The 26,931-nt window shown below is 40.1% G+C and overlaps 1 protein-coding gene across 2 annotated transcripts; it reads right to left on the reverse strand.

The window, feature by feature from the left end:
• LOC136146627 (survival motor neuron protein) lies at positions 1–26,931 on the reverse strand. 2 transcript variants are annotated; one of them, XM_065905599.1, is made up of 9 exons: positions 26,783–26,931; positions 14,751–14,822; positions 13,220–13,339; positions 12,185–12,382; positions 11,878–12,033; positions 10,406–10,495; positions 9,273–9,383; positions 6,379–6,429; positions 1–1,985 (listed from the first exon to the last, which is right to left on the reverse strand). In XM_065905599.1, exons 1-8 carry the CDS (start codon positions 26,864–26,866, stop codon positions 6,382–6,384), a joined length of 879 nt encoding a protein of 292 aa, XP_065761671.1. In that variant the 5' UTR covers positions 26,867–26,931; the 3' UTR covers positions 1–1,985; positions 6,379–6,381. The 2 variants fall into 2 exon arrangements, with proteins under 2 accessions (XP_065761671.1, XP_065761670.1); XM_065905598.1 differs by having other exon boundaries at positions 2–1,969.

Raw genomic sequence — 26,931 nt, forward strand, 5'->3', positions numbered from 1 at the left:
ATAGCTTTAACTAGAAGGACCTTTGTTGACAAAGTATCTGCCTTCCTTCCAAGGAGTAAGCATCTTTTAATTTCATGGCTGCAATCACCATCTGCAGTGATTTTGGAGCCCCCAAAAATAAAGTCTGACACTATTTCCACTGTTTCCCCATGAAGTGATGGGGCCAGATGCCATGATCTTAGTTTTCTGAATGTTGAGCTTTAAGCCAACTTTTTCACTCTCCTCTTTTCACTTTCATCAAGAGGCTTTTTAGTTCCTCTTCACTTTCTGCCATAAGGGTGGTGTCATCTGCATATCTGAGGTTACTGATATTTCTCCTGGCAATCTTGATTCCAGCTTGTGCTTCTTCCAGCCCAGCATTTTCATGACGTACTCTGCATATAAGTTAAATAAGCAGGGTGACAATATACAGCCTTGATGTACTCCTTTTCCTATTTGGAACCAGTCTGTTCCGTGTCCAGTTCTAACTGTTGCTTCTTGACCTGCATATAGGTTTCTCAAGAGGCAGATCAGGTGGTCTGGTATTCCCATCTCTTTCAAGAATTTTCCACAAATTTACTTTTCTATACATTTGTATAGAGAAGGAAAAAAAATATCACTAGTTTGTTTCCTCCTGCTGCTTAAGAGAGATACAAATGTGTGACACCTGCAGCCCATTTCCTCCATCTGGAGATGTCTGGCCTTCCTGCCTGTTACCCTCTCACCACTGTATAAATGTCACTTGTTTACAAGCTAGTTCCCACAACTGGAAGAAGGAACATTCATGTGTGTTGCTCCCAAGCACGTAGAAGAGTGCCTCACACAAAGTCAAATAACTATCTGCTGAAATTAATGACTTTCCTGAACCTGCAACTACTCTCCAACCGTATTAGGTATTCAGGAAGGTAACATTAAAAACTCTTAGAAAGCAAATAAGCTACCTTCATAACTAAATTTAACCTGGCACATTTTAGGCAATATATTAGCTGCTTGTCATGAAAAATGATGAAACTACTTACCCTGTACAAAAAATTCTGTAAAGCTTATCAATCACTTGAATATTCACTTATTTATTCAATAAACACTGATATGCTAGGCACATGTAGTTTCCCCAAGCAAAACCTCTGAAAGAAATAGCACTTATCATATTAACATCTCTCACAGCTAAATGGACTAGGGAGAATCTCAGGCTATGGACACCAATGCTTTAGAGTGAACTAAACCAGTATTATGTTCTACCTCTAGAGAATTTGAACAGAGACTCACATAGATACAGTCAAATGGATGGAACTGCAAGGTGGTGATGAAGAGAACTGCTTGGGCAATCATGTCAGGCAGTGTATGTGAGGAAGGTGTGGAGGAGGCAGACAGACAAGAAAAGGTGCTGCGGGAGAATGACAGTATGATTTCCACGCAACAGAACATAGGCTTAGTTCCCAAGCAGCCAGGCCCGGTCCTCTAACATTCCGCTTCAGACAGGCTTCCTGCCCTAACCTTGGGTTATCAGCAACACTGTTTTACAATTGGTTGTATCTTTACAATACTATCCTTTACCCAAAAAAGCCTGAGTAGTTCTGTTTACATCTTTCCATAGGCTCCAACCTACCATATGTACTCCAAAGAAAAGCATTCAGATAGTCAAGTCTTTTTTAAAAAAGTTATTTATTTTTAAAGGCATTAATAAAAAGCTTAACATACTTACTAAGAAAGTTACAATATACAAATGGGCTCAGTTGCAATTTTGACAGACTGACTTTCTGCACTGTATGTGACTTTGAGTTTCTTTTAATCATATTTCCGTTGTTCAGTTATTCAAACTGATTATTCCCTTAAAATATCTGTTTATTTAAGCATGAATCACATGCAACAAGGGGAAATGCAGATGACATGCACCCATCCAAGTGTGCATGAAGAAAATGATGAAACATTTGTTCACTTCAACCAGGGCACATTAAAATACCATCTCCTTGGGAGAGAGCTGCATCTGAATCTGAAAGATAAAAAACCTAAATACAATCATGAATCTAAACAAAACCTATTTTCATATAAAATCATGAAAAAGAGAGAAAACAGCAACACCTTCATCAAGGTAAGTAAAGCTAGAATAAAAATGTGCTAATGTAAAAGACAATGTAATACTAATTTTGATCTTTATGGGATAGTGAGGTATTTAGACAAACTGTGAGATTCATTTGAAGGAATAAATAGACAAGAGTATTCTTTAAAAACATTCTTAAGGACCACTGGTATTTGATTTGTCTTAACAGAACTTAAGACATATTAAAAATAATGATCAAACTTCTGTGTTAAAAAGAATAGTAATTAGACCAACACAAATGACATTCTACAATTACAGTAACAATAAAACTAGAAATTAAACCTACCTACCTAAAATTAAAATTTATTAAAAATTTCTAGAATTAAAAACAATTTTGAAATTTGGAATATCTAGAAAATAAGAATTCTACAGAATCAACTAAATTTTCAGAGAAAAATATATGGGTCCTGAAATATCCATTTTAATAAGTAACAGATAGGAAGATATTTTTTAAAACTTCTATGAAATGCAGAGAGTGGAAATCAATCCTGAATATATCATCTGAGTCCAATTTTAATTTTTGTGTTTGTTTTTCTTTCTTTTTTTATTGGCTGAGTCTTGTCTTAGTTCCCTGATTAGGGACTAAACCCAACCACAGCAGTGAAAGCACCAAATCCTAATCACTGGACCCAGGGAATTCCCATTTTTGAGTTTCTTATTCAAGCAGTTCTAACTATTTATAAGGATTCAGGACTCACTCTGAGCAATCAGCCAAAGAACAAAGATTAAATAAAATAAAAATAAAAAAAATTAAATAAATAAATAAATAAATAAAAATTTTAATTTACTAAAAAAAACTATCTTGCAGTTAAGCTGTAACTCTACTGGACTCTTTCATAAATCTGCAATATAGAATCTTAGTGATTTTATTATCCCTTACTTGAAACATTCTGTTAGTCTTCATCTCAGGATTTAATTCACTGTGGTAGCCAGCCTTCAAGAGAGTCCCCAGTGATACCTGCCCTTGTCTAATCCCCTCCCGTTGGCTGTGGGCTGCACTTCTTCAAAAGGACAGAAAAAGGTGGAAGTGATGGTGTGTGATTCAGAGATTGAGTCATAAAGTGTAAGGGGTGCTGCTCACTCAGAACTGGATCACTCACTCTGGAGAAGCCGACTACTATCTGCTTGTGAGGACTCTCAGGCTGCCTGTGGAGAGTCCCAAAGAGCAAGAGAGCCTGACAACAACCATGTGGGTGGGCGTGAAGCAGACGCTCCAGCCCCAGTAGAACCCTGAGATGATTACTGCCTTGAGCCTGATGACTTGCAGTCTTAGGAGAACCACCCACCTCAGTTGCCCTTGCATTTCTGACCCACAGAAACTAGAGATAAATAAATAAATATCTGCTGTTTCAAGGTGCTAAATTTTAGGATCATTTGTTATGGAGCAACAGATAACACATGACCAATGACCTCGAGCTGCGCTTAAAAAAAAAAAGAAAAAAAAGACTAAAAATAAGAACATGAAAGGATGGAATCACCAAAAGGATGATGAAATAAATCATCAGCAGTGAAATAAACATCACTGTTACACCATCCTTCAGTATTTTTATTCTGTTGTCCGAAATATCGGATTATCTTTCGAGAAGTGTTAACCGAAGTCTAGAGACACCATCCTTGTAATCTTTTTCTTTCTGTAAGCTTTTTTTGATCACAGTTGAAAATTCAGACCTTTTCATTTTTCTGTCCATAAAAGCAAAGAGAACAAAATCGACAGAAAGAGTAAGTTCAAAATTACTAAAATGAGGATTTCCCTGGTGGTCCAGTGGTTAAGAATCAGCCTTCCAATGCAGGGGATGTGAGTTCCATCTCTGGTCAGGGAACTCAGACCCCAGGTGCTAAGCCCACATGGCGCAACAACCGAGCCCACACACCACTAAGGCCTGATGCAGCCCAAACAGACAAATAAAGTCACAGAAGAGTCCGCCTTCCAGTTCGGGGAATACGGGTTTGATCCCTGGTCTGAAAAGACCCCATGTGCTGCACAGCAACTAAGCCCATGGGCCACAACTACTGAGCCTGTATGCTCTGGGGCCCATACATCCCAACAAGGTAAGTCACCGCAATGAGAAGTCTGCGCATGGCAGTGAAGAGTGGCCTCTACTTTCCGTAACTAGAGAAAGCCTGCATGCAGCACTAAACCCAGCACAGCCAAGAAAAAAATGAAAGAAATAGAACTGATGCCTAACCTTTCATGATGGGTAAAAGATCTGACCTGAAAAAACTCTGAAATTTCACTTCCATTCACTACTTTCTCTCTTTGACATTCCATCCAGTCTATACTGTAAGCCCATCCTAGACTTCAAAACACTGCCAGATACTGAAGACATGATGGAGAATGGGGTCTAGTGCCTTATCTCTAATGATGGAGGAAAAACAAACACATAAATAAAGATAATAGACAGTGAAAAGCTATGTAACAGAAATAAGCAGAAAACAGAAGAGGGGAACTAACACAGGTGGAGAACGCGTAAGAAAGCTGAGTAGCATTAGAGACAGTGGCATCCACCTGGGCTAACTTAGGCCTTGAAACACGCTATCCTAATGCTCCAGTTTATATGTTCTCTGACTGGAACACTTCAACCCAATTCACTCCTTGCCTAATCTTTCTGATCACCTTTTAGACTTAGCACTTAGCTAAAGAACTTTAATTGAATAAAAACAACTTTAATCGAAGAATGAAATATAGGCAACTATACAGTTAAGTGTGAGGATTTATATTATTTTAAAAATACCCCTCCCAGGAATGCATCGATTTGGAAAAGATGGTTTTTGAAATTTGCTTTTCAAGGTAACATAGAAATATCCACCAAGAAGCATAATGCCCATAATCTTTGCTAAGAGTCACAGCATAAAAAGTTACCTTAAGGCTAAGACAGAAGAGAATCAAGCCCTATGTAAAAGAACATATTTACTAACGTTATCAAGACACCAAAGGTTACCGAACTAAAGGAACAGTGATGTAACATACAAGCAATTTAACAGAGAGAATGTATCAAAACATTAAAAATGTGATGTTAAATGGGGATACACAGACACACACACTCACAAAATACAGATGACAAACATCAAAATATAGATGAATATGGACCAAAAGTGTAAAATAAAGGCAAAACGGTTGTCTCAGGACGCCCTATAAACAGGTGAGAAAAGAGAAGTGAAAGGCAAAGGAGAAAAGAAAAGATACACCCATCTGAATGCAGAGTTCCAAAGAACAGCAAGGAGAGATAAGAAAGCCTTCTTAAGTGATCAATGCAAAGAAACAGAGGAAAACAATAGAATGGGAAAAACTAGAGATCTCTTCAAGAAAATCAGAGATACCAAGGGAACACTTCATGCAAAGATGGGTACAATAAAAGACAGAAACAGTATGGACCTAACAGAAGCAGAAGGCCGAGTGCCGAAGAACTGATGCTTTTGAACTATGGTATTGGAGAAGACTCTTGAGAGCCTTGGACTCTCAAGACTGCAAGGAGATCAAACCAGTCAATCCTGAAGGAAATCAATCCTGAATATTCACGAGAAGGATTGATGCTGAAGTGCTAATACTCTGGCCACCTGATGCAAAGAACTGACTCACTGGAAAAGACTCTGATGTTGGGGAAGATTGAAGGCAGGAGGAGAAGGGAACGACAGAGGATGAGATGGTTGGAAGGCATCACCGACTCGACGGACATGAGTTTGAGCAAGCTCTGGGAGTTGGTGATGGACAGGGAAACCTGGTGTGCTGCAGTCCATGGGTCACAAAGGGTCAGACACTACTGAGCAACTGAACTAAACTGATCCTATACTGTATCACAAATCAAAAACCAAGTCTGATTGTCTACAGTAATACAAAGTTTCATCTCTGATTCTAAGGATCTCTCTTTAAAAAAGAATTTTTAAAAAAATTTATTTACTTATTTTTGGCCACGTTGGGTCTCAGGGCTTGGCTGCCCTGTGGCATGCGGGAATCTTAGTTTGCTGACCAGGGGCTGAACCCATATCCCCTGCATTGGAAGGTGGATTCTTAACCACTGGACCACTAGGGAAGTCCCTTAAGGATCTCTTTATTGTAAAGGTATGTTTTCCTTTCCACACCACCAACTGACAACATATGCTGAAAAGATACTTTGACATCATGAGGATTCTAGAGGGGATATAGATCTACCTTTTATCAAACAGTTTTGCATCAAAATGTCTTTAATATTATTTTACATTAACTTTTTTACTTTTCAACATTTTAATTTTGAAACATATATTTTTCACAAACTATAAAATTCATATAAAAGTAAGATTCTCTTTTAAAATGATGGCAGACTTACTCCTTAATTGAAATGTGACTGCCTTCCTTCTTTTTGACTTTGTTTGACACCCTGTAAGGAAAATAAAGGAATTTAGAAGAACAGAATACACATTTTATATAGAAGTAAACATTCTGTTTCACATAAGATATTTCAGTAATTCTCTTTAATAAAATATCATCAGAAAATAAGCTTATAGCCTTTAAATGTGCTTTTTTTAAGGTTTTTTTTTTTTTTTTTTTTTTTGATGTGGACCATTTTTAAAGACTTTATTGAAATTGTTACAATATTGCTCCTGTTTTTGTTTTGTTTTTTTGGCCTCTAGGCATGTGGAAACTTAGCTCCCCCACCAAGGATCAAACCTGCGCCCCCGCATTGGAAGGAGAAGTCTTAACCATAAGGGCCTCTGGGGAAGTCTCTCAAATGTGCTTTAAAGTAAACAATTTCCTCCTTTCACTAAGTCTAAAGATGTCTCAAGATGTCAGGAAGTCTAAAATATACATACAATGTGTCATACTCATTTATTAAAACCATTAAAATATTTTGGCACTAGACAGAAACATTTTACAAGTTAAGACTGAAATATTTACTATTTTTCCTGGTCTCACCTAGCAGAGTCCTACTCCTGTCTCTGGCTTCAGTGAACCTCTACCTTCCCCTACACATATACACTTTCTATTTCACTACTAATCTCTATCTTTGAGGCCATAAGATGTATTTTAAAGTGATTTGTTAGTAATAAGCACCAAAGGTAGAGCCTATGTTATTTTAATAATATTACTCTTATTTATTTGCATTCTATTAGGATTTCTAGAAAAAGAAAAAGGTATAGGTTAAGAGCTAGACCCAAACCCTCTGTTGCTCTTATGGGAACAGGTTAGCAATGGAAAAGTTGTCAAACATGTATGCTTCTGTGGAGCAACAGTTAAGAATTGCAAGCTGAAGGCAACAGTCTCTAAAACACATGTAAGCCATTGGAAAACATGACAATGAATAGTAGCTTCTTCTTTTTAATGGTAAAAATTTCCAAGAGAAAAAAATGTAAGACCTAGGAAATGTGAATTTCTTTGTTTCTGAATATGAACCTATATTTATATTTTAATTTATACATATATACAAGTAATGCCTCTAAAAGTAAAGATCATTTTCTCTGCAACAAGCTAATCCTAGTACTGAATTTGTGGCAAATATATCAGACAAGGCTACCTTCCCAGGAACTGTTGGTTGAACTGTGAAAGAAACAGAAACAGCTGCAGTTTGCGGATCAGGACCAGCGTTCAGTCTGCTGGGGACTTCTCTGGTGGTCTAGTTGTTAAGAATTCACCTTGCAATACAGGGACGCAGGTTCAATCCCTGGTCTGGAAACTAAGATCTCCCATGGCGAGGAGCAACGAAGCCTGCGAGCTGCAGCTACTGAAGCCTGCAGGCTGTGGAGGGGAGGGCTGCAGTTACTGAGCCTACACACCACAACCTGGAGAGTCCGTGCACCGCAACCGAAGACCCTGCATGCTGCCACTAAGACCCAACAGAGCCAAATAAATATAGACTTTTTAAAGTATTTATAAACAGGCAACAACAAAGTCTACTGAAAATCTGCTAGGTTTTAACAACAGTTCAATCAAGTACGTGAAATATGAATATTTGAGCACAGTTAACTCACTGTACGCATTTCACCAACTCTAATTTTCATCTGTGTCATCCTTGAAATCAAATATATTCTAACATGTTAGAACATTGCTATTTTTTAAAAAACATGCTTATTTATTTGGCTGTACTGGTGGTCTTCATTGTGGCATGAGGGATCTCAGCTGTGGCATCTGAACTCTTAATTGCTGTGTGTGGGATGTAGCCCCCTGAATTGGGGGTGTGGAAGTCCCAGAACACGGAAGTGTGGTTCTGGTGAGATGTGTTTGAGGTGCCCCTAACAGCCAGCCAGGTGGTGGGGGCAAACAGCCAGCTGGATAGTTCAGAACTAGACATCTGAGAATTTAACAGTACAAACATGGCACTTTAAGTCCTGGAGTAGATGAAGTCACCTAGTGAGTTTATAGTTAGAAAAGGGGGCTATAATTTGGGCATGAGCAATCTCACACGGGGCTGTCTAAGGAGTCTGGAAGGAGCTGCCAAGAAGGAAGACTTAGGACTAGTAGACTACAACATGTTATTGAAGGCTGCAGAAAAAAGTGCAGTCAAATATATTAAAATGCTGCTGAGAGGAAAGAGAGAAAAAGCAGAGAACTGACCATGGAGGTGAAAATCTGAACACAGTGGGGAAGACAGACGTCTACCCGATAGGCCTGAAGAGACAGTGGGAGGTAAGGAAGTAAAGAGGACAACTAGAGGGAACTTTTTAAAGAAGTCTGTCTTTAAAGCGGAGAAGGAAACGATGTGATAACTAACTAGGGAAGTCAGAATACAGTTGAAGTAAAAGGTCACTACGTTTAGTGAAACTGGTCCCCAAAGAACTGATGAATAAAAGCAAATTTCGCTATTTTTCTGTGTGTGGCTGCACCTTGTTGCATGTAGAATCTTAGTTCACCAACCAGGGATCAAGCCTTTGCTCCCTGCAGCTTTAAATAGCTATACTGTTCAAACTAACTGAAGGTTTTGTGGCAAATGTGTTGTCAATAGCAGTTAGCATTTTTTAGCAATAACGTACTTTAAAATTAAGGTCTGTATACTGTTTTTAAGACATCATGCTATTACATACATTCTAGAATACAGTATAATGTAAACGTAATTTTTATCTGTACTAGGAAACCAGAAGAGTCATATGTCTTGCTTCACTGAGGTATGCCTATAGTTTTTAACTCTAAGAATCTACCTAACATAAGAAACCACTTTTTAGTTATAACCAAAATGAAGTCACAAAACCACAAAGTGACTGTCAGGGAAGATGCTGAGCGATCACTTACCATGTAATAACCAGTATGATAACCACTCATGTACCAAGAGATTAACATACTTCCCAAAGCATCAGCATCATCCAGAGAATCTGGACATATGGGAGGTGGTGGCGGAATCATCTGCAAACAGAAAGATATACTTTAAAGTCAGTAGACAAAAACACAAAGTACGGTCATCTATTTTATGTACAGAATGCTGAACGTCAGCATCTTTCCTGTCAGTACCTTTCCTGACATCCCATGTCATCTCTTGGTTAAATTAAAAAAAAAAAATCTGGTGGAGAAGGAAATGGGACCCCACTCCAGTACACGTGCCCGGAAAACCCCATGGATGGAGAAGCCTGGTAGGCTACAGTTCGTGGGGTCGCAAAGAGTCGGACACGACTGAGTGACATCACTTTCACTTTTCACAGTTAATTTTTCAGATTTGTTAGGCTGATCTTATCTAAGGTGGTGAGAGGTTTTTAGGGTTAAAAAAAAAATGTGGGATTTGGAGAAAGCTAACTAGTAATGAATAACAACAAAAGACCAATAAAGTTAAACTGAATAAGAACCAAAAGACAACAGGTCCCATAAAATATTTAAACATTTTGCATTCATTAGACCTATTTATCTATTCCATTATGAATCAATAGGTAAAAAATCAAGGATAGATACTTCTATGACTTTCCTCAAAAAACATTCACATAGCATTTCAAGTAAAGGTTCTGGCTAGAACATCTACACTGCCCCCACACCAACACAGTCTGCCAAAACAACTGTCTTTGTATCTCACCTATTATTGATATTTAAAAGTCTACCATTAGATATCCACAGTCTACATGCCTTGAAAGGTAAAACACTGATCCCTAAGCATGGTGTCATTACATCCTTCTAGATAGGAGCTACCTCCCTTAGAATGAGACACTTCTGCCAGGAAGGAAGTACGCACAACAGGACTCAGAGCTGGGGCTCTAAGAGCACTGAGTCTGCGAAGCAGAAGCTCATTGAAAAGAAAAACCCAAAGGTTTAGCCTGAACTTTTACCCATCAGAACCTGGCCACAGGGATGGTATACAATGACATTTCCAAACTACCTGTGTTCTGGCTAAATCCCAAACTCTGTATGTAAGTAAAGTTTAACCCGAACTCTTCTGCACTTACTGGTGGTCCAGAAGGAAATGGAGGCAGCCAGCATGACAGGAAATGCGGTGGTGGCGGCGGCGGCGGTGGGCCACTGAATTTTAGACCTGACTGTAAAGAGTATTTCAAAGGAAGATTTATTTACCAGTTTTAAAACGTAAAAAGCAAAAAAAAAACCCCCAAAACAAAAAACCAAAACCCCAACGTCCAAAGATTCAAAATAGCTGCCCAGAATAACATCTATATTATTCACATCAACAAGGTTAGACAGAATCTCACATACCAAATGCTGACATCATACAGACTCTTTTCTCGGTGGGGGGAGGCGTGGGGGGCCACGCTGTACGGCACGTACAATCCCAGTTCCCTGACAAGAGAGCTAACCCTCACTATCTGCGTTGGAAACACAGACTCTTAACTGCTGGACCGACAGGGAAGTCCCTAGACTCACAAATTAAGCTTTTTCTCATTTCCTTTCTATATAGACAGTCAGGGGAAAAAAGCAAAGGAAAATTTTTCATTACCTAGTAAATAAGAGATAAAATATTCAGCAAGGCATTTCAATCATATAAGACCGTATCTCCCACAAATTTCATAAACTGTATAATCTATTGGATGTCCGTTTAGTTACATATGCTAACTTAAGAGTATGTATTATAAAAATACATATTATAAACTATAAGCCTCTTCCTTAACAAGGAAATCAGCCCCTGAGACCAACAAAGCATTATATATATATAAATTAAGAGGTCTGATCATTCTGAAAAATGTAATATAACACAAATTTCAATAAGGAGCTCTCAACAGGAAACCCTAAGAAAAAGTTTTAATGTCATGCTTGATTTAAAAAAAAAAATTTAGTTATTACCATTGCTTAAAGAAATCAATGTTTTAACAAAACAACCGGAAAGGGATTTGGATTCCATGACATAACCAAAGGTAAAAACCTTTTTCATTTGTTACTGATAACCAAAAACACCATAAATAAAAACAGTACTTACATTTTACTCTACAAAACAATCTGGGAGCTTCCTTGGATTTCACCTGTACCAGATGTAAATACTGGGTTCTCTTCCAATTTTTATATACCTTATACAACTGTCATAGGAAACTACAGCACAACGTCCAGCTGATGATAAAACATTTTCAAACTTAAGTTTGCTAAATTATTACTCTAGCACCTAATACTTGATAAAAATTGCTGGGAAAGGCATTTCTATCTTATTTCCTTTTCAGAGAATTCTAGGTATCTATTTACAACATCTGTAGAAAGCTACAAAAGTTTCATGAGGGAAAGCTCTGGTGGTCCAGGTTCAACCCCTGGTCAGGGAACTAAGATCCTGTGAGCTGCATACCACAGCCAAAAACAAAAAAACAAAAAAAACACACCCAAACAGTTTAATGAGAAAAGCTACAATTCACTTAATGCAGGGGCTGAAGGTTCCAATACTGTTAACCATGTCCGGGGAAACCTTTTCTGGATAGAAGTTTACCTTTCCTGGTCCCAGGCCTGATCTTGGCATATGGGGTGGTGGAGGCAGAAAAGAGTTCCACGGAGCAGCTCTTGACCTAATATTATTTGGTTTATTTGGAGGAGACCTGGAGGAGTTCTCACTTTCATCTGTTGAAATTTGACTTTCATTTTCATTCTTTTAAGAGAAAGAAATATACATATTTTTGTTATAAAGGCATCATTGAGAAAAATTTAAAGCTTCAGTGGATCAAACAGACAATCAGTTATACTATTTAGTTTCTCCTCTAGCCTCTACTTCTAAGAACTCTAATATTTTTTATCCTTACCTCCTGAGCATTTTGCTCTATATTAGCTACTTCAGAGGTTGGGGAAAGTAGATCAGACAGATTTTGCTCCTCTCTATTTCCGTATCCAGTGTAAACCACAACACAGGTTTCTCTCTTAAAATCAACTGAAGCGATAGTAGCTGGGTAAATGCATCCGTCTTCTGACCAAATAGCACAACATTCGTCACCAACTTTCCACTGTAAAAGAAACGAAAGACACACAAACACATTTCTTACAAAAAAGTAAACTGTAATCTTGTTTGAGTGGGGTGGAGCTGGGGGTGGAGTGGGAGTCTCCAGTTGACTGTTCTGGGAGGCAGAATGTTATAGAGAAAAAGATTTGGGGCCCAAAACACAGAAATTTGAATTCTAATAGAAAGACCACACCATCCCGCCATTTATATGATCACGGACACGTTTCTCAATCACTGAGCCGTGCTTTCCTCTGTTAGGCGGCTGTGCTATGACCTGCCTCACACACGCGCTGTGAAGAGCAGGGAGGATGGGAAGCATGTCACGTGCCCAGTATCCTGGCCCAGCACGCGGCAAGTTCTCCTCACACGTCAGCTCTTTCCCCCTTGGGAGAGAGGACACTGAAGCAACTAGTGAGACACCGAGGCTGACTGTTTAAACAGAAGAAGTGACTCTGCCCAGAATATTTAGTCCCTGGGTATTAAGAGTTTTAGGAGTCTGAAGGAGGAGGAGGACACCTCTCTCAGTTCTAGGAAAGTCAAACACCGTCCACTGAGGGTGAGCCCTCGGGTACCCCTCCCAGGCAGCACCACCTTCCTCCCCGCCGCCCCAACATACAGTGGCCACTGTCCTGAATTTAGCATGTGTCATTTCCTCCTAATTCCTTATGCTTTTACTAACATGCATGTTCCTAAACAAAAAGTTGAGGTGCTTCAGAAATTTTATGATTACATGTCAATGGAAAACACTGTACTAATCATTTAATTAAAGATATTTTACACTATTTAATAAGGACAGTAACAAGAAATTCTTAGAAGTTAAATCTTATGGTTTTAAAATAACCTGCTGTGAAGGAACTGTGGTGTTCTTTCTTTGGCTTTTATTCTTCTTAGCAGATTTTCTTTTAGGTGTGCCTTTGGGTTTTTCTGAGGCTTCGGAAATGTCACCGTTCTTCAGAGCGTGCTATGAAAATGTGAATAGAAATGTATGTGTTACAGAGTGATATATTATCAAAAAGTCACAACGTAACTCAGCCACTATAAACTGGTCTCCAGGCCCTACCACCTCAGAGAGGGTGTCACCATCCTATGGGCTACAGAAACTGCTCTTGAAGATATCATATACTGATCACCAGCTCTAAGGACCCTTTCAAGCAAGTCTCCTCACTCTCATAATATTATACTCTGCCAATCATTTTTCTTCTTGATAGTCATGGCATTTTTGACAGCATAGCAATGCAGAGCCCTAATGACTTTTATTACTTCTCTCATCAAGTTCTAAACTTGGGCATTCCCAATAAGAACTGCCATCTTTACCTGCTTAGGATCATCTATTCCTATTACTTCAATTATACTTACTATGCTAACAAACTTCCAAAACTATTATCTAGTTCTGGCTTTTCTCCTTAGTTCAGTATTTCTGACCGCCAATTTCAGACCTTCACACTTACCCCACATCAGTTCTTTGCCCACATCACTTCTTTTCCTCAGTCTACCTCCCCCTTCAATACCACCATCCCGTCCCACATTCAGCCCTATTTGGCTCTGCATTTCATAGCACTCTCTTGGTAACTCTGATTGGTATATTTCTAGTCTAAATGTATGCTGGAAAGCATGATATTGATAAATTGAGAGTTCAGCATCAAGGATGACATGCAGATCTCCTCTTTCCCTCATGCTGCAGGAGTGACTAGGAAAGGAAGCAGACTCTACCCCTGGCGCTCTGTAGGACTGTATGCTCTGTGCCCGGACCGCTGACGGGCCAGGCCTGGTGCTCAATGAGACTCAGCACCTCAGGCAGCACAGAAAATGATCATATTGGACAACTGTGTAAAAGTCTTGTTTGGGTTGCAAAAAAACAGGCTTCACCCTGCAAATGAACTGTGCATTTTCTTGACATTTATCACCATTAGGAACACTTGATACCTCATAGGATTTGGGGAGGATTAAATTAATTTAATGTATGTAAAGCATGTGGAACAGTGCCAGGAACACTGTAAACACCCTGCAAGTATTCATTACTGCACTATGGCTATTTATCATCAATATTATTTCAATAAGGGCTCGTTAAATATTTTAAAAGTATAATTCAGACTGTCCTTCCACTAATCTGAAATAGAAGACCTCAATAGTTTGATATAGTATAAAGATATTCAAAATAATGTTTGAAAACTATTTAAATTGTCTCTGTTAAAGAGATGACATACAGTCAGGCTACCAACTTCTGAAGGAAGGTAATTAATTTATGTTATCTTTTAATCTTCAAAATTAGAACTGAATAACATGCACTGTAACACTTTAGTGTATGTTGTCAGTTTCTTCCCAAATGAGTATACATGAGGAAATAAGGAAAAGAATAAACAAACATTTCATACCTTAAATGAAGCCACAGCTTTATCATATGCTTTTATCAATGCTGTATCATCCCAAATGTCAGAATCATCACTCTGGGAAAGGTAAAGAATAAAAACAATTCACGTTTGGTTGTGTTTCACCAAAAATGTGTCTGAGGAACAAGAGTTACCTTAATCCAGACATAATGTTACACTAAAAAGGGGTATTTTAGAACCTAAATAAATCACAAGAAGCCTATCTGCTTAGAGATTATGTGACATTACCCCCAAATCCAGACACAAGTAAATGTTCTAGGAGTGCCAAGAAGTAAATACTTTACAACGTAATTCTTATCCACCAACCACAAGTGGATCTGTTCAGGGGTAACCCGTGTTTCAGTCTTTTCAAAGAGCAGATGAAGGGGTTCAGTTTGGCAGAATGGGAAAACATCTGGCCATCAGCTCAGCTGTATCCAGACTATGGCAAGGCTGTTCTAACCACTGACTCTGTTCCAAAGAATATTTTTTCCTCTTGACCTTACAATGTGTCTAGATTGTCCAAAAAAAGAATTCTCAAAATGTTTAAAGATATAAACCATTAATAGTGATTTATCAATTAATTTTAATTTTAAAAGGCAGTGATATTAAGTAATCAAGAAAATACCTAAATAATTAAGCTATTTCTTTTTATTTAAATTTAATCCAATCCAAAAAGAAATATTTTTGAGCACCCACCATATACTAAGCACTTTTCACCGAGAGGTACATGAAATCATGTTCTTAGGAGAGATGGTCTGATCAGGGATGTAAGACATATTGTCACACAAAACAAAAGAATGATATAAAACAAATACAATAAAATATTAAAATGTGAAGTCAAACAATAAGCATTTTAATTCAAAAGTGGGAAGGAGAGGCTGAGAAAGAATTTTGCCATAAACTCTACTCCTGGCGTGCGACCCACAATCAGGAGGAAACACAAAACCTGCATCTTCTTCCTGAGGAGGAAAAGGTCTGAACCCCAAATTAGGTACCTCAAGTTTTCAGACCAGTAACTGACAGATGAGTCACCAAAACATCTAACTTAAAAAACAAGGGGGGACGTCACGTCCCTGGTGGCATGGTGGGTAAGAATCCACCTGCCAGTGCAGGGGACATGGGTTCAATCCCTGCTCCGGGAAGACCCGACAGGCCGCGGGGCAGCTAAGCCCGTGTGCCACAAGCACTGCGCTTGCGCGCCAGAGCCCGGGAACCACAGCTACAGAAACCTGCGCGCCCGAAGGCCTGCTCCACAGCCAGAGCGCGCGCAATGAGAAGTCCACGCCCTGCAACCAGAGAAAGCCCTCGTGCAGCAACGAGACCCAAATAAATTTTAATTTACTAAAGAGTAGTTAAAAATAAAATGGGTTACTATTAAAAAACAACACCAATAAAACAAAGGGATGTTTGTCTACAAGTCACACAAAGGAAGAGAACTGAGGAATGGCTCTGAAAGGTTCCCACGCTTGGAACCCCTCCTCCCTCATAATACCAGTGCGGAAGCAGCTGACCGAGGCGCCCAGCCATCCTGTAAGAGGCTCACTTGCTTATCTAAAGGGACGGCCAGCAGGATACACACGCCGGCAAAGCTGCTTCAGTCCTGTCCCACTCTGAGTAACCCGATGGACCGTGGCCCGCCTGGCTCCTCTGACCATGGGATTCTCCAGGCAAGAATACTGGAGCGGACTGCCATGCCCTCCTCAGGGGATGCTCCTGACCCAGGGATGGAACCCAAGACTTACTTCTCCTGCACTGGCAGGCCGGTTCCTTACTGAGAGCCCCGCCTGGCAAGCCCAGGCATTTAAATCATCATCCATCTGGTGACCGGCCAGGACACTGAGACCAGAGGCCAGGAGTACCGTCTTTATGCTATGGGCCATCTGTGCCCTCTGCTGCTCTCCACAGCACCGTTACCTCCCACGGCCGACGTCCTCACGTCTGACGTCCTCACCATCTATGTCTGCTGCACTGCTTTCTACAGCTGCAGCCCCGGGTGGGCTCATGTTCTTGGGTCCCTCAGGACCATCAGTCAAAGAAATGGTCCTTGGCGGGCTGCCGCCCCAGGGGACAGCACCAGTAACAGACTAGAACACACCTCGGCCTTTCTGTGAAACAGGCCTATTTGCTTGTCCAGAAAATTAGGCTTGAGGAGAAGGCTTCTTAGTTTGGTGCCTATCAGGGATCCATGGAGATGCTCAGAGGCTGCCGGATGCAACATTTTCACCCCCTCCTCTCTGTCTGGCTCAAGCTGACTGTACTCTCAGAATGAAGTTTAATGTGAAAGGTGACATCAAAGGCACAATGTGGAGGGGAATAAAAATGCAGAGCTCTAGAATGAGTTCAAACTCAACTCATTATCAACTTAAAATAGATGATTGTAAATATAAGTTATTATATGTAAGACTCGTGGTAACCATAAAGCAAAAATAAGAAATCTATAGGAAATACTCAAAAGATAAAGAGAAAAACATCTAAACATACCATTAGATAAAATGATCGAAACACAAAGGGAGGGGAAAGAAGGAAACAGAACTATGAGACCTCCAGAAGAGGTTTCACACAACGGCAGTAAGTAACCTATGCAACAACAATTACTTAAAACGTAAATGAACTAAATTCTCCAATCAAAAGACAAACTAGTTGAACGGATTAAAAAAAAACCCAAACATCTATATGCTACCTACAGGGGACTCACTTCAGTGTTTACCTTTTAGGTAAAGTATGCAGGAATGGGTACATCCAAAGACATACAGAAGGCCAACAGGTACATGGAAGGATGCTCAACATCACCAATCATCCAGTTCCGTTCAGTTCAGTTGCTCAGTCATGTCCGACTCTTTGCGACCCCATGAATCACAGCACACCAGGCCTGCTTATTTAACTTATATGCAGAGTACGTCATGAGAAACGCTGGGCTGGAGGAAGCACAAGCTGGAATCAAGATTGCTGGGAGAAATATCAATAACCTCAGATATGCAGATGACACCACCCTTATGCCAGAAAGTGAAGAGGAACTAAAGAGCCTCTTGATGAAAGTGAAAGAGGAGAGTGAAAAAGTTGGCTTAAAGCTCAACATTCAGAAAACTAAGATCATGGCATCTGGTCCCATCACTTCATGGCAAATAGATGGGGAAACAGTGGAAACAGTGAAAGACTTTTATTTTTTTGTGCTCCAAAATCACTGCAGATGGTGATTGCAGCCATGAAATTAAAAGACGCTTACTCCTTGGAAGGAAAGTGATGACCAACCTAGATAGCATATTAAAAAGCAGAGACATTACTTTGCCAACAAAGGTCCGCCTGGTCAAGGCTATGGTTTTTCCAGTGGTCATGTATGGATGTGAAAGTTGGACTGTGAAGAAAGTTGAGCGCCAAAGAATTGATGCTTCTGAACTGTGGTGTTGGAGAAGACTCTTGAGAGTCCCTTGGACTGCAAGGAGATCCAACCAGTCCATCCTAAAGGAGATCAGTCCTGGGTGTTCATTGGAAGGACTGGTGCTGAAGCTGAAACTCCAATACTTTGGCCACCTGATGGGAAGAGTTGACTCATTGGAAAAGACCCTGATGCTGGGAGGGATTGGGGGCAGGAGGAGAAGGGGATGACAGAGGATGAGATGGCTGGATGGCATCACCGACTCGATGGACATGGCTCTGAGTAAACTCTGGGAGTTGGTGATATACAGGTGCAAACCAAGATACATCACCTCACACCTGCTGGAATGGCTATTACCAAAAAGGCAGTAAGGGGCGGGAAGGAGGCTTAAAGGGAGCGGACAGATGTGTGCTTGTGGCTGATTCACTCTGTTGTACAGCAGAAACCAATACAACATTGTAAAGCAATTATCCTCCGATTAAAAATAAATTTGAAAAAGTAAAATAAAATATACTCACATTAAAAAAAAAGGTAACAAGTGTTGATAAGGATGGAGACATAAAGGACAGCACTACACTGCTGGTGGGAATGTAAACTGGCACAGCCACTTCCGAAAATAGTATGAAGGTTCCTCAAAAAACAGAACTACCTACCACATGATCCAGCGAATTCCACTAAAGGAATTTATCCACAGAAAACAAAAACACTAACTTGAAAATATATATGCACTCCCCACATTCACTGCATTACTATTTACAAAACACAAGATATGGAAATAACCTGAGTGTCCAACAATGGGAGAATGAGAAAAGAAAATGTATACAGGTTTTCCCCACTACCTGAAAAACCTGAGAGTATTCCTATGAAATCTTTTATAAATGGAAATAGAATAATGCAAAGAATCAATTATGTTAGAATATAACTTGCTAATGGATTAAAAAAAAACAATGAGGATAAAGCACAGATGCTCACAGGCACAGTTCAAAGCTACGCCGCCTTGATGCTGAGCGGGAAGGAGCCTGGCGGCGCCACGCTCACTGCCGGGGCTGCAGGCGGCCTCTAGCACGCCTTGCTGCAAAACACAACACTGAGTGTCAGTTTTACTTTTCACTTTTTTTTTTCATAAAAGCGAAAATCCTCTCTGGATTTCTTTCAGTTAATGAAAACAAGTACTAATGTAGGTCTTCTATGAAAGCAAAGTGGCAGAAAGTCAACTTAAAAAAGCAGGGGATACCTGTTCATATACAATAGAGTATTATTTAGCCATAAGAAAGAATGAAACTTTGTTATTTGGAGACTACATGAATGATCCTTGAGGGCATTACACTAAGTGAAATGAGTAAGACAGATATATACCATGTGGTCTCACTTTTATGTAGAATTTAGAAACAAAAACAAAACAACCAAACAACAAAAAGCCCAACCTCACAGAATCAAGGAACAGACTGGCAGTTTCCAGGGACAAGGGTGGAGGACTTGGGGGAGGGGCTGATATGGGCACAGGCAGTCAAAATGTACCAACCTCCAGTTATAAAGTCAGTCAGTCATGGGCGTGTAACATGCAGCATGCTGACCACAGTTAGTAACACTGTACCACATATTTCAAAATACAAAGATTAAAAATCTCAACACCAGGAAAAAAACAATTGCAACCATGCATGGTGACAGATGTAAGGAAAGATATACCCATTTGAATGCAGTTCCAAAGAAAAGCAAGGAGATAAGAAAACCTTCCGCAGTGATTGATGCAAAGAAATAGAGAAAAACAATTGAATGGGAAAGACTAGAGATCTCTTCAAGAAAATTAGAGATACCAAAGGAACATTTCATGCAAAGATGGGCTCAATAAAGGACAGAAATGGTATGGACCTAACAGAAGCAGAAGATACTAAGAAGAGATGGCAAGAATACACAGAAGAACTGTTCAAAAAAGATCTTCACAACCCAGGTAATCATGATGGTGTGATCACTCACCTAGAGCCAGACATCCTGGAATACGAAGTTAAGTGGGCCTTAGGAAGCATCACTTATGAACAAAGTTAGTGGAGGTGATGGAATTCCAGTTGAGCTATTTCAAATCCTAAAAGATGATGCTGTGAAAGTGCTGCACTCAATATGCCAGCAAATTTGGAAAACTCAGAAGTGGCCACAGGACTGGAAAAGGTCAGTTTTCATTCCAATCCCAAAGAAAGGCAATCCCAAAGAATGCTCAAACTACTGCACAATTGCACTCATCTCACACGCTAGCAAAGTAATGCTCAAAATTCTCCAAGCCAGGTTTTGACAGTACATGAAGTGTGAACTTCCAGATGTTCATGCTGGATTTGGAAAAGACAGGGAAACCAGAGATCAAATTGTCAATATCCGTTGGATCATCAAAAAAGCAAGAGAGTTTCAGAAAAACATCTATTTCTGCTTTATTGACTATGCCAAAGTCTTTGACTGTGTGGATCACAACAAACTGGAAAATTCTTTTAAAGAGATGGGAATACCAGACCACCTGACCTGCCTCCTGAGAAACCTGTATGCAGGTCAAGAAGCAACAGTAAGAACTGGACATGAAACAACAGCCTGGTTCCAAATAAGCAAATGAGTACATCAAAGCTGTATACTGTCACCCTGCTTATTTAACCTATATGCAGGGTACATCATGTGAAATGCCAGGCTGGAGGAAGCACAAGCTGGAATCAAGATTGCTGGGAGAAATATCAATAACCTCAGATACACAGATGACATCACACTTATGGCAGAAAGCGAAGAACTAAAAAGCCTCTTGATGAAAATGAAAGTGGAGAGTGAAAAAGTTGGCTTAAAACAACATTCAGAAAACTAAGATCATGGCATCCAGTCCCATCACTTCATGGGAAATAGATGGGGAAACAGTGGAAACAGTGAGAGACTTTATTTTGGGGGGCTCCAAAATCACTGCAGATGGTGAATGCAGCCATAAAATTAAAAGAGATTTGCTCCCTGGAAGAAGAGCTATGACCAACCTAGACAGCATATTAAAAAGCAGAGACATTACTTTGCCAACAAAGGTCCATCTGGTCAAGGCTATGATTTTTCCAGTGGTCATGTATGGATGTGAGAGTTGGACTATAAAGAGAGCTGAGCGCTGAAAAATTGACACTTTTGAACTGTGGTGTTGGAGAAGACTCTTGAGAGTCCCGTGGACTGCAAGGAGATCCAACCAGTCAATCCTAAAGTATATCAGTCCTAAATATTCATTGGAAGGATTGATACTAAAGCTAAAACTCCAATATTTTGGTCACCTGATGTGAAGAACTGACTCACTGGAAAAGATCCTGAAGCTGGGAAAGACTGAAGGTGGGAGGAGAAGGGGACGACAGAGGAGGAGATGGCTGGATGGCATCACTCACTCGATGAACATGAGTCTGAGTAAGCTCTGGGAGTTGGTGATGGACAGGTAAGTCTGGCGTGCTGCAGTCCATGGTGTCACAAAGAATCGGACACAACTGAGCAACTGAACTGAACTGATGGTAACAGACATTAACTAGACTTATTGTGATCATTCTGAAATATGTATACATTTGAAATCATTACACAGTACAACTAAAATTCATATAATGTTGTATGTCAATTACACCTCAATTAAAAAGAGGAAAGTAACATATGGTGGATGATCATGGGGGAAAAAGGCTAGGAAATAAAAACTGAAAGGATTTAGATAGATAGAAAAGAAACTACCAAGCAGTCTAAGGACAACCACGAGCCAAAAAAAAGCATGGAAGCAAAAATAAACACACTGACTGTATGATTCCACTCATATGAGGGACCTAAGAAGTCAAAGTCATAGAAACAGAAAGCTGAATGGCAGTTACCTCAGGCTTTAAAAGAGGAGGAGGCAATCAGTGTTTAATGGGTAGAGTTTCAATTCTGCAAGATTAAAAAGTTTTGGAGATCTACTGCACTACAATATGAATATATTTAACACTATTGTAAATGTACAGGCTTCTTAGGTGGCACAGAGGTAATGAATATCCCTGCCAATGTGGGAGATGCAGGAGACACATGTTCCATCCCCAGGTTGGGAAGATCCCCTGGAGTAGGAAATGGTAACCCTCTGCAGTATTTTTGTCTGGAAAAGTCCATGGGGTCACAAAGAGTTGGACACAACTGAGTGAGCACACACAAACACACTGAAGTGTATGCTTAAAAGTAATTAAGATGACAAGTCTTTTTTTTTAAACCACAATTAAAATAAATAAGTAAACCACAATTAAAAACTCTCGTGGCTCAGCTGGTAAAGAATCTGCCTGCAATGTGGGAGGCCTGGGTTTGATCCCTGGGTTGGGAAGATCCCCTGGAGAAGGGAAAGGCTACCCACTTCAGCATTCTGGCCTGGAGAATTCCAAGGGGTTGCAAAGAGTAAGACAGGACTGAGTGACTTTTACTTTTACTTCACTTTCAAAAATAAAAATAAACACTCTGACAGGTCAGTGAGGCAACAAGGCCAACTAGAATAATTTCCATGCTATAGAGGAGTTGAAGGTAAGTTTGAGTACATAGTGTTGGTGAAGGGAAGACAGGTTACAAAACACCGTCAATTAGTGTGCTGGATTTTATACAGTATTAGTCAACTGATGAGTTCCAAAGAGGTTGGATATAAAACTCATTTAGTTGTAAAACGAATGTCTCATTTTCTTGTTAATATCCACTATACACAGAGAAATAGGTTCTGGTATAAAACTATTAATCTTGCTCTATGATAAAAAGTACTTAAAAATCATTAAGTCGGGGGAGGCGGGAGGGGAGATCGGGATGGGGAATACATGTTAATCTATGGCTGATTCATGTCAATATATGGCAAAAACCACTACAATATTGTAAAGTAATTAGCCTCCAACTAATAAAAATAAATGGAAAAAAAAAAGGAAAAAAAAATCATTAAGTCGGGCTTTTCCAGTGGCCTCAGTGGTAAAGAATCTGCCTGCCAATGCAGGAGACATGGGTTCGATCCCTGATTGGGGAAGATCCCACATGCCTCAAGAGCAACTAAGCCTGTGTGTCGCAACTATTGAGCCGGTGTTCTAGAGTCTGGGAGCTGCAACTACTAAAGCCCTCATGCCTTGGAGCCTGCATTCCGCAACAAGCCACTGCAATGAGAAGCCCTTGCACAGCAAGTAGAGTAGCCCCCGCTCTCTGCAACTAGAGAAAGCCAGAGCAGCACGGAAGACCCAGCACAGCCAAATATAAATAAATATACATTTTTAATGTCATTAAATCATTTTGCAGATAAGGGAAGTAACCACACACAAGTAATTGACTTGTCTTAGGTTATGCTGCCCTTGGAATGGGAGATGTTCCTTGAAGCAGATGATATGTCAATTCTGCCAATACAAAAGGTACTACTAAATAAAAGAAAGTCATACTCCACTCCATCATTAGAAGTGGGCACTTAAAAGACACAAATACACAGCAGCCCAAACTCGTCACATTTCAACTGTTACAAGAAATTTCAAAATGAACCACCAAGATACTCATACAAAGTTATTATAAGAAGAAATATTTTAGGTGATAAAAATTCTCAACTAACAATCACAAACAGAAAATGCAATAGCCATCTGAAATTAAATTGTCAAACAAGCATTTGCAATATGGAAAAAAAACCACAATCAAAATTTCTAAAAACTCAGATGAGAAATGGAGGCAATAAGGAGTCAAATCAGAAGTTAAACAAAATCAAGAAAGAAAAGGAAGAAAAAGTAATACTGACTACAAGGTACCCAAAGAAGAAGATACTTGACTGAAAAATCTAACGGGTACCAAGGAACAGATGAAAAGAAAGGAAAGAAGAAAGAAAGGAAAATAAAGTGGTAACTGGCAAAAAATATTTAGCATATGAGTAAATGGGGTTCCTGAAGAATAAAAACTAAACAACTTAATAAACAGTAGTTAGGACTCCTGCTCTTACTGCTAAGGGCCTGGGTTCATTCCCTGGTAGGTGAACTAAGTTCCCAAAAGCCTCGGAGCTGAGCCAAAAGAAAAAAAAAAAAGAATTAAAATATATCTACTCCATGACCCAGGCATTCACCAAAGAGAAATAAAAGCATATGCTCACACAAAGTCTTTTACACTAATATTTATGGTGTTTCTATTTTTAAGTCGCAAACTGAAAGCAACCCAAATATTCATGAACAAGCGAATGAATAAACAAACTGTAGCACATTTACGCAACAGGATCCTACAGCAATGAAAAGGAATGAATAACTGATACATAAATGGATGGAACACAAATTATGCTGAATAAAAGATGCCATATTAAAAAAAAGATTCCATGTTTGTAAAATTCTAGAAAATGCAGACTAAACAAGCGTGACAAAAAGTGGATCAGCAGTTGTCTGGGGACAGGACATGAGGAGGGATGAAAGGGAAGAATTGCAAAGGGGTATAAAGAAATTCAAATCCTCCCACACACTGGTAGTACACGGAGAAGCTGGGACAACATGAAGAAAAGAGATGGCTTGTCGGTCCCTAGCGGCTCAGTCACCAGCTACTGTAGCTCCGACACCTATGTGCATGCAAACACATGAAAGGTCTGAAGGAGAACCGCCCACTAACACCTTCACAGGCTCCTGCCCCACAGACATTATGAGAAATAATGACTACTGTTCCAAGTCACTAAGTTTTGGGTGACTTGTTACCCAGCAATAGCACAGAGAACAGACCATCAGGACTGCCTTTTATATTTGTTCCTCCGTCATCAACAGTAGCCCACCTCTGTCCCTACAGGCATTTCAAAATGAAATGTCTTCTCCATATCTCTCAAATTAGTGTGCCAGAGGTGGGGAAGGAATCTTCCTTGTTCCTCACCTCCACTTCCAGATGATTCTTCCTCCCTAAAACTCCCAGGTTTGAAAACTCTGTCACCAAACTTACTGTCCACTATCCCTTCTCACAGCAATCACCTACAGCCTCCTGGGTCACCCTGCTTCATTTCCTAAGGTTTATATCCCAGTACTCTCTCCAACACTACACCTGTCATAAGTTTTGGTTACTTAAAAATCTATGTACATGATCCTTCCAATATCCTATCCTTGTTAGTTCTTTAAATGCTTCATTACCAATGACCTTTTAGAGTGCCCAGTCTCAGCTACCCACTTCTATGGTCTTTAATATAATCATTAACTACAACCTCTCTATAAACTCAACTAAGAGTCCTACTCTCCGGCTACCACCTGCCAGGCTCTACAGCTTACTCCTAGTAGGTTGATGGTGACAATCATCTCACCTCACTGGGCCTGGTAAAACTGTCATCTTCCCCCTTTTTAAACTGTCTCTCACCATCCTAAAGTCCTCACTTTCTTTCTTAGCCAACTTAGAGTCCACCATCAGTCAAGAAGGTAACTCTCTGCACTGGCTTCCTCACTCCATACGAGGTTAAAACTATAACCCTATTAATTTCCACTATTCATTGACTTTGCCCTCGCACACCTGGATTTGAATTTAGCTAATGAAAAACACAATCATGCTATCTAGTCTCCTTTAAACTCATAACCACAAATCTGAGTAGGCCTTGAATATTGCCTAGCAACAATTCCACTACATTTAATCCAACACTCACCCACTCTCCTAGAGGCTCACTTCCTACCTTCTCTCTTCCCAAACCTCCAACACCTGACCCCTGCTCCCTCCTCACTACTGATGACTTGCTTCTTTTACTGAGAGAACAGTAACAATCAAAACAGAATTTTCATAATCTCCTGCCACTATATCTGCCCATCCACACAAATCTGTACTCACATAACTGAACTGTCAATATTTCTAACAAACGCCAAATCCATTCCCTCCTACCTACTCTAGAACATTGCTGCCACAATCCTCTTCTTTCTTCTGCAACATCAATTATATCGTCCTTATTGGATCTTTCCTATCAGCCCACAAACATGCTGAAACATTGTTCCCATCTTCAAAATAAAAAACCAATTAAGAATCCTCTTTATCTCAGTCCCTCTCCATCTGATTTCTCTATCTTCCAGTACCCACAATAAAACTTGAAATATTTGCTTATATGTGTTGCCTTGAATTTCTCCTCTCCGACTCTTGAACTCACTCCAATCACATTTCACTCAAGAATGAGTTCTAAACTACCCCATTGTTAATCGGCTATACCCCAATACAAAAATTAAAAAAAAAATTTTTTAAAGAATGAGTTCTAATCTTACCCCCTTATAAACCTGCTTTACCTGTAGTCTTCCCCATCTTAGTAAAAGGCAACTTAATCTTTTCAGTTCTTCAGAACAGTCTTGGAGTTATCCTTCACTTTCCTCTCTCAAGCCTCTATTATTGTATCCACGTGCACAACCTGTTGCCTCCGATTTCAAAATATATCCAGAATGCAAGTGATTTTGCTCTTCACGGCTAACAACTGGATCATTTCAATAAACTCCTAACTAGTTTCCCTGCTTCGCCCTGGCCTGTCCCTACACACATCCCACCCCTTCTCAGAGCTAGGGGGTGGACAGCCAGGGTACAATCAAGTAGCGGCAGCGCTCAAAGTCATGAAGGAGCCCAAACTGGGCGAAGAAGGAGCTTGAGGCTAAGGCTCCCAAGTGGGGAAAGAAGTAGAAACATGCGGACGCAGTGAGCGGACTGGCCGGGGAAGGAGCGCTGGTCGGCGACAGCGGGGCTTCAACCTCACCTCGCCAGTGCCGCGCCGGAACAGTACCGAGTCCTCCGGCTCCGGGAAGCCGCTGCCACTGCCGCCGCCTCCGCCCATCGCCATGGCTAGCCTGCAGCCGGGTGCGCAGCGTGGGCTCCGTCCCTCGGCGAGTGACGACTTCCGCCGCC

Source organism: Muntiacus reevesi, chromosome 14, assembly GCF_963930625.1.
Source record: "Muntiacus reevesi chromosome 14, mMunRee1.1, whole genome shotgun sequence".
NCBI lineage: Eukaryota > Metazoa > Chordata > Mammalia > Artiodactyla > Cervidae > Muntiacus > Muntiacus reevesi.

Coding starts and splice junctions, on each gene's coding strand:
- LOC136146627 (XM_065905599.1), bottom strand. CDS start 26,866: ATGGCGATGGGCGGAGGCGGCGGCAGTGGCAGCGGCTTCCCGGAGCCG. Junction 13,340..14,750: donor AAGCTGTGGCTTCATTTAAG/GTATGAAATGTT, acceptor ACATTTTCATAG/CACGCTCTGAAGAACGGTGA. Junction 10,496..11,877: donor CAGGCCTGGGACCAGGAAAG/GTAAACTTCTAT, acceptor TACTCTTTACAG/TCAGGTCTAAAATTCAGTGG.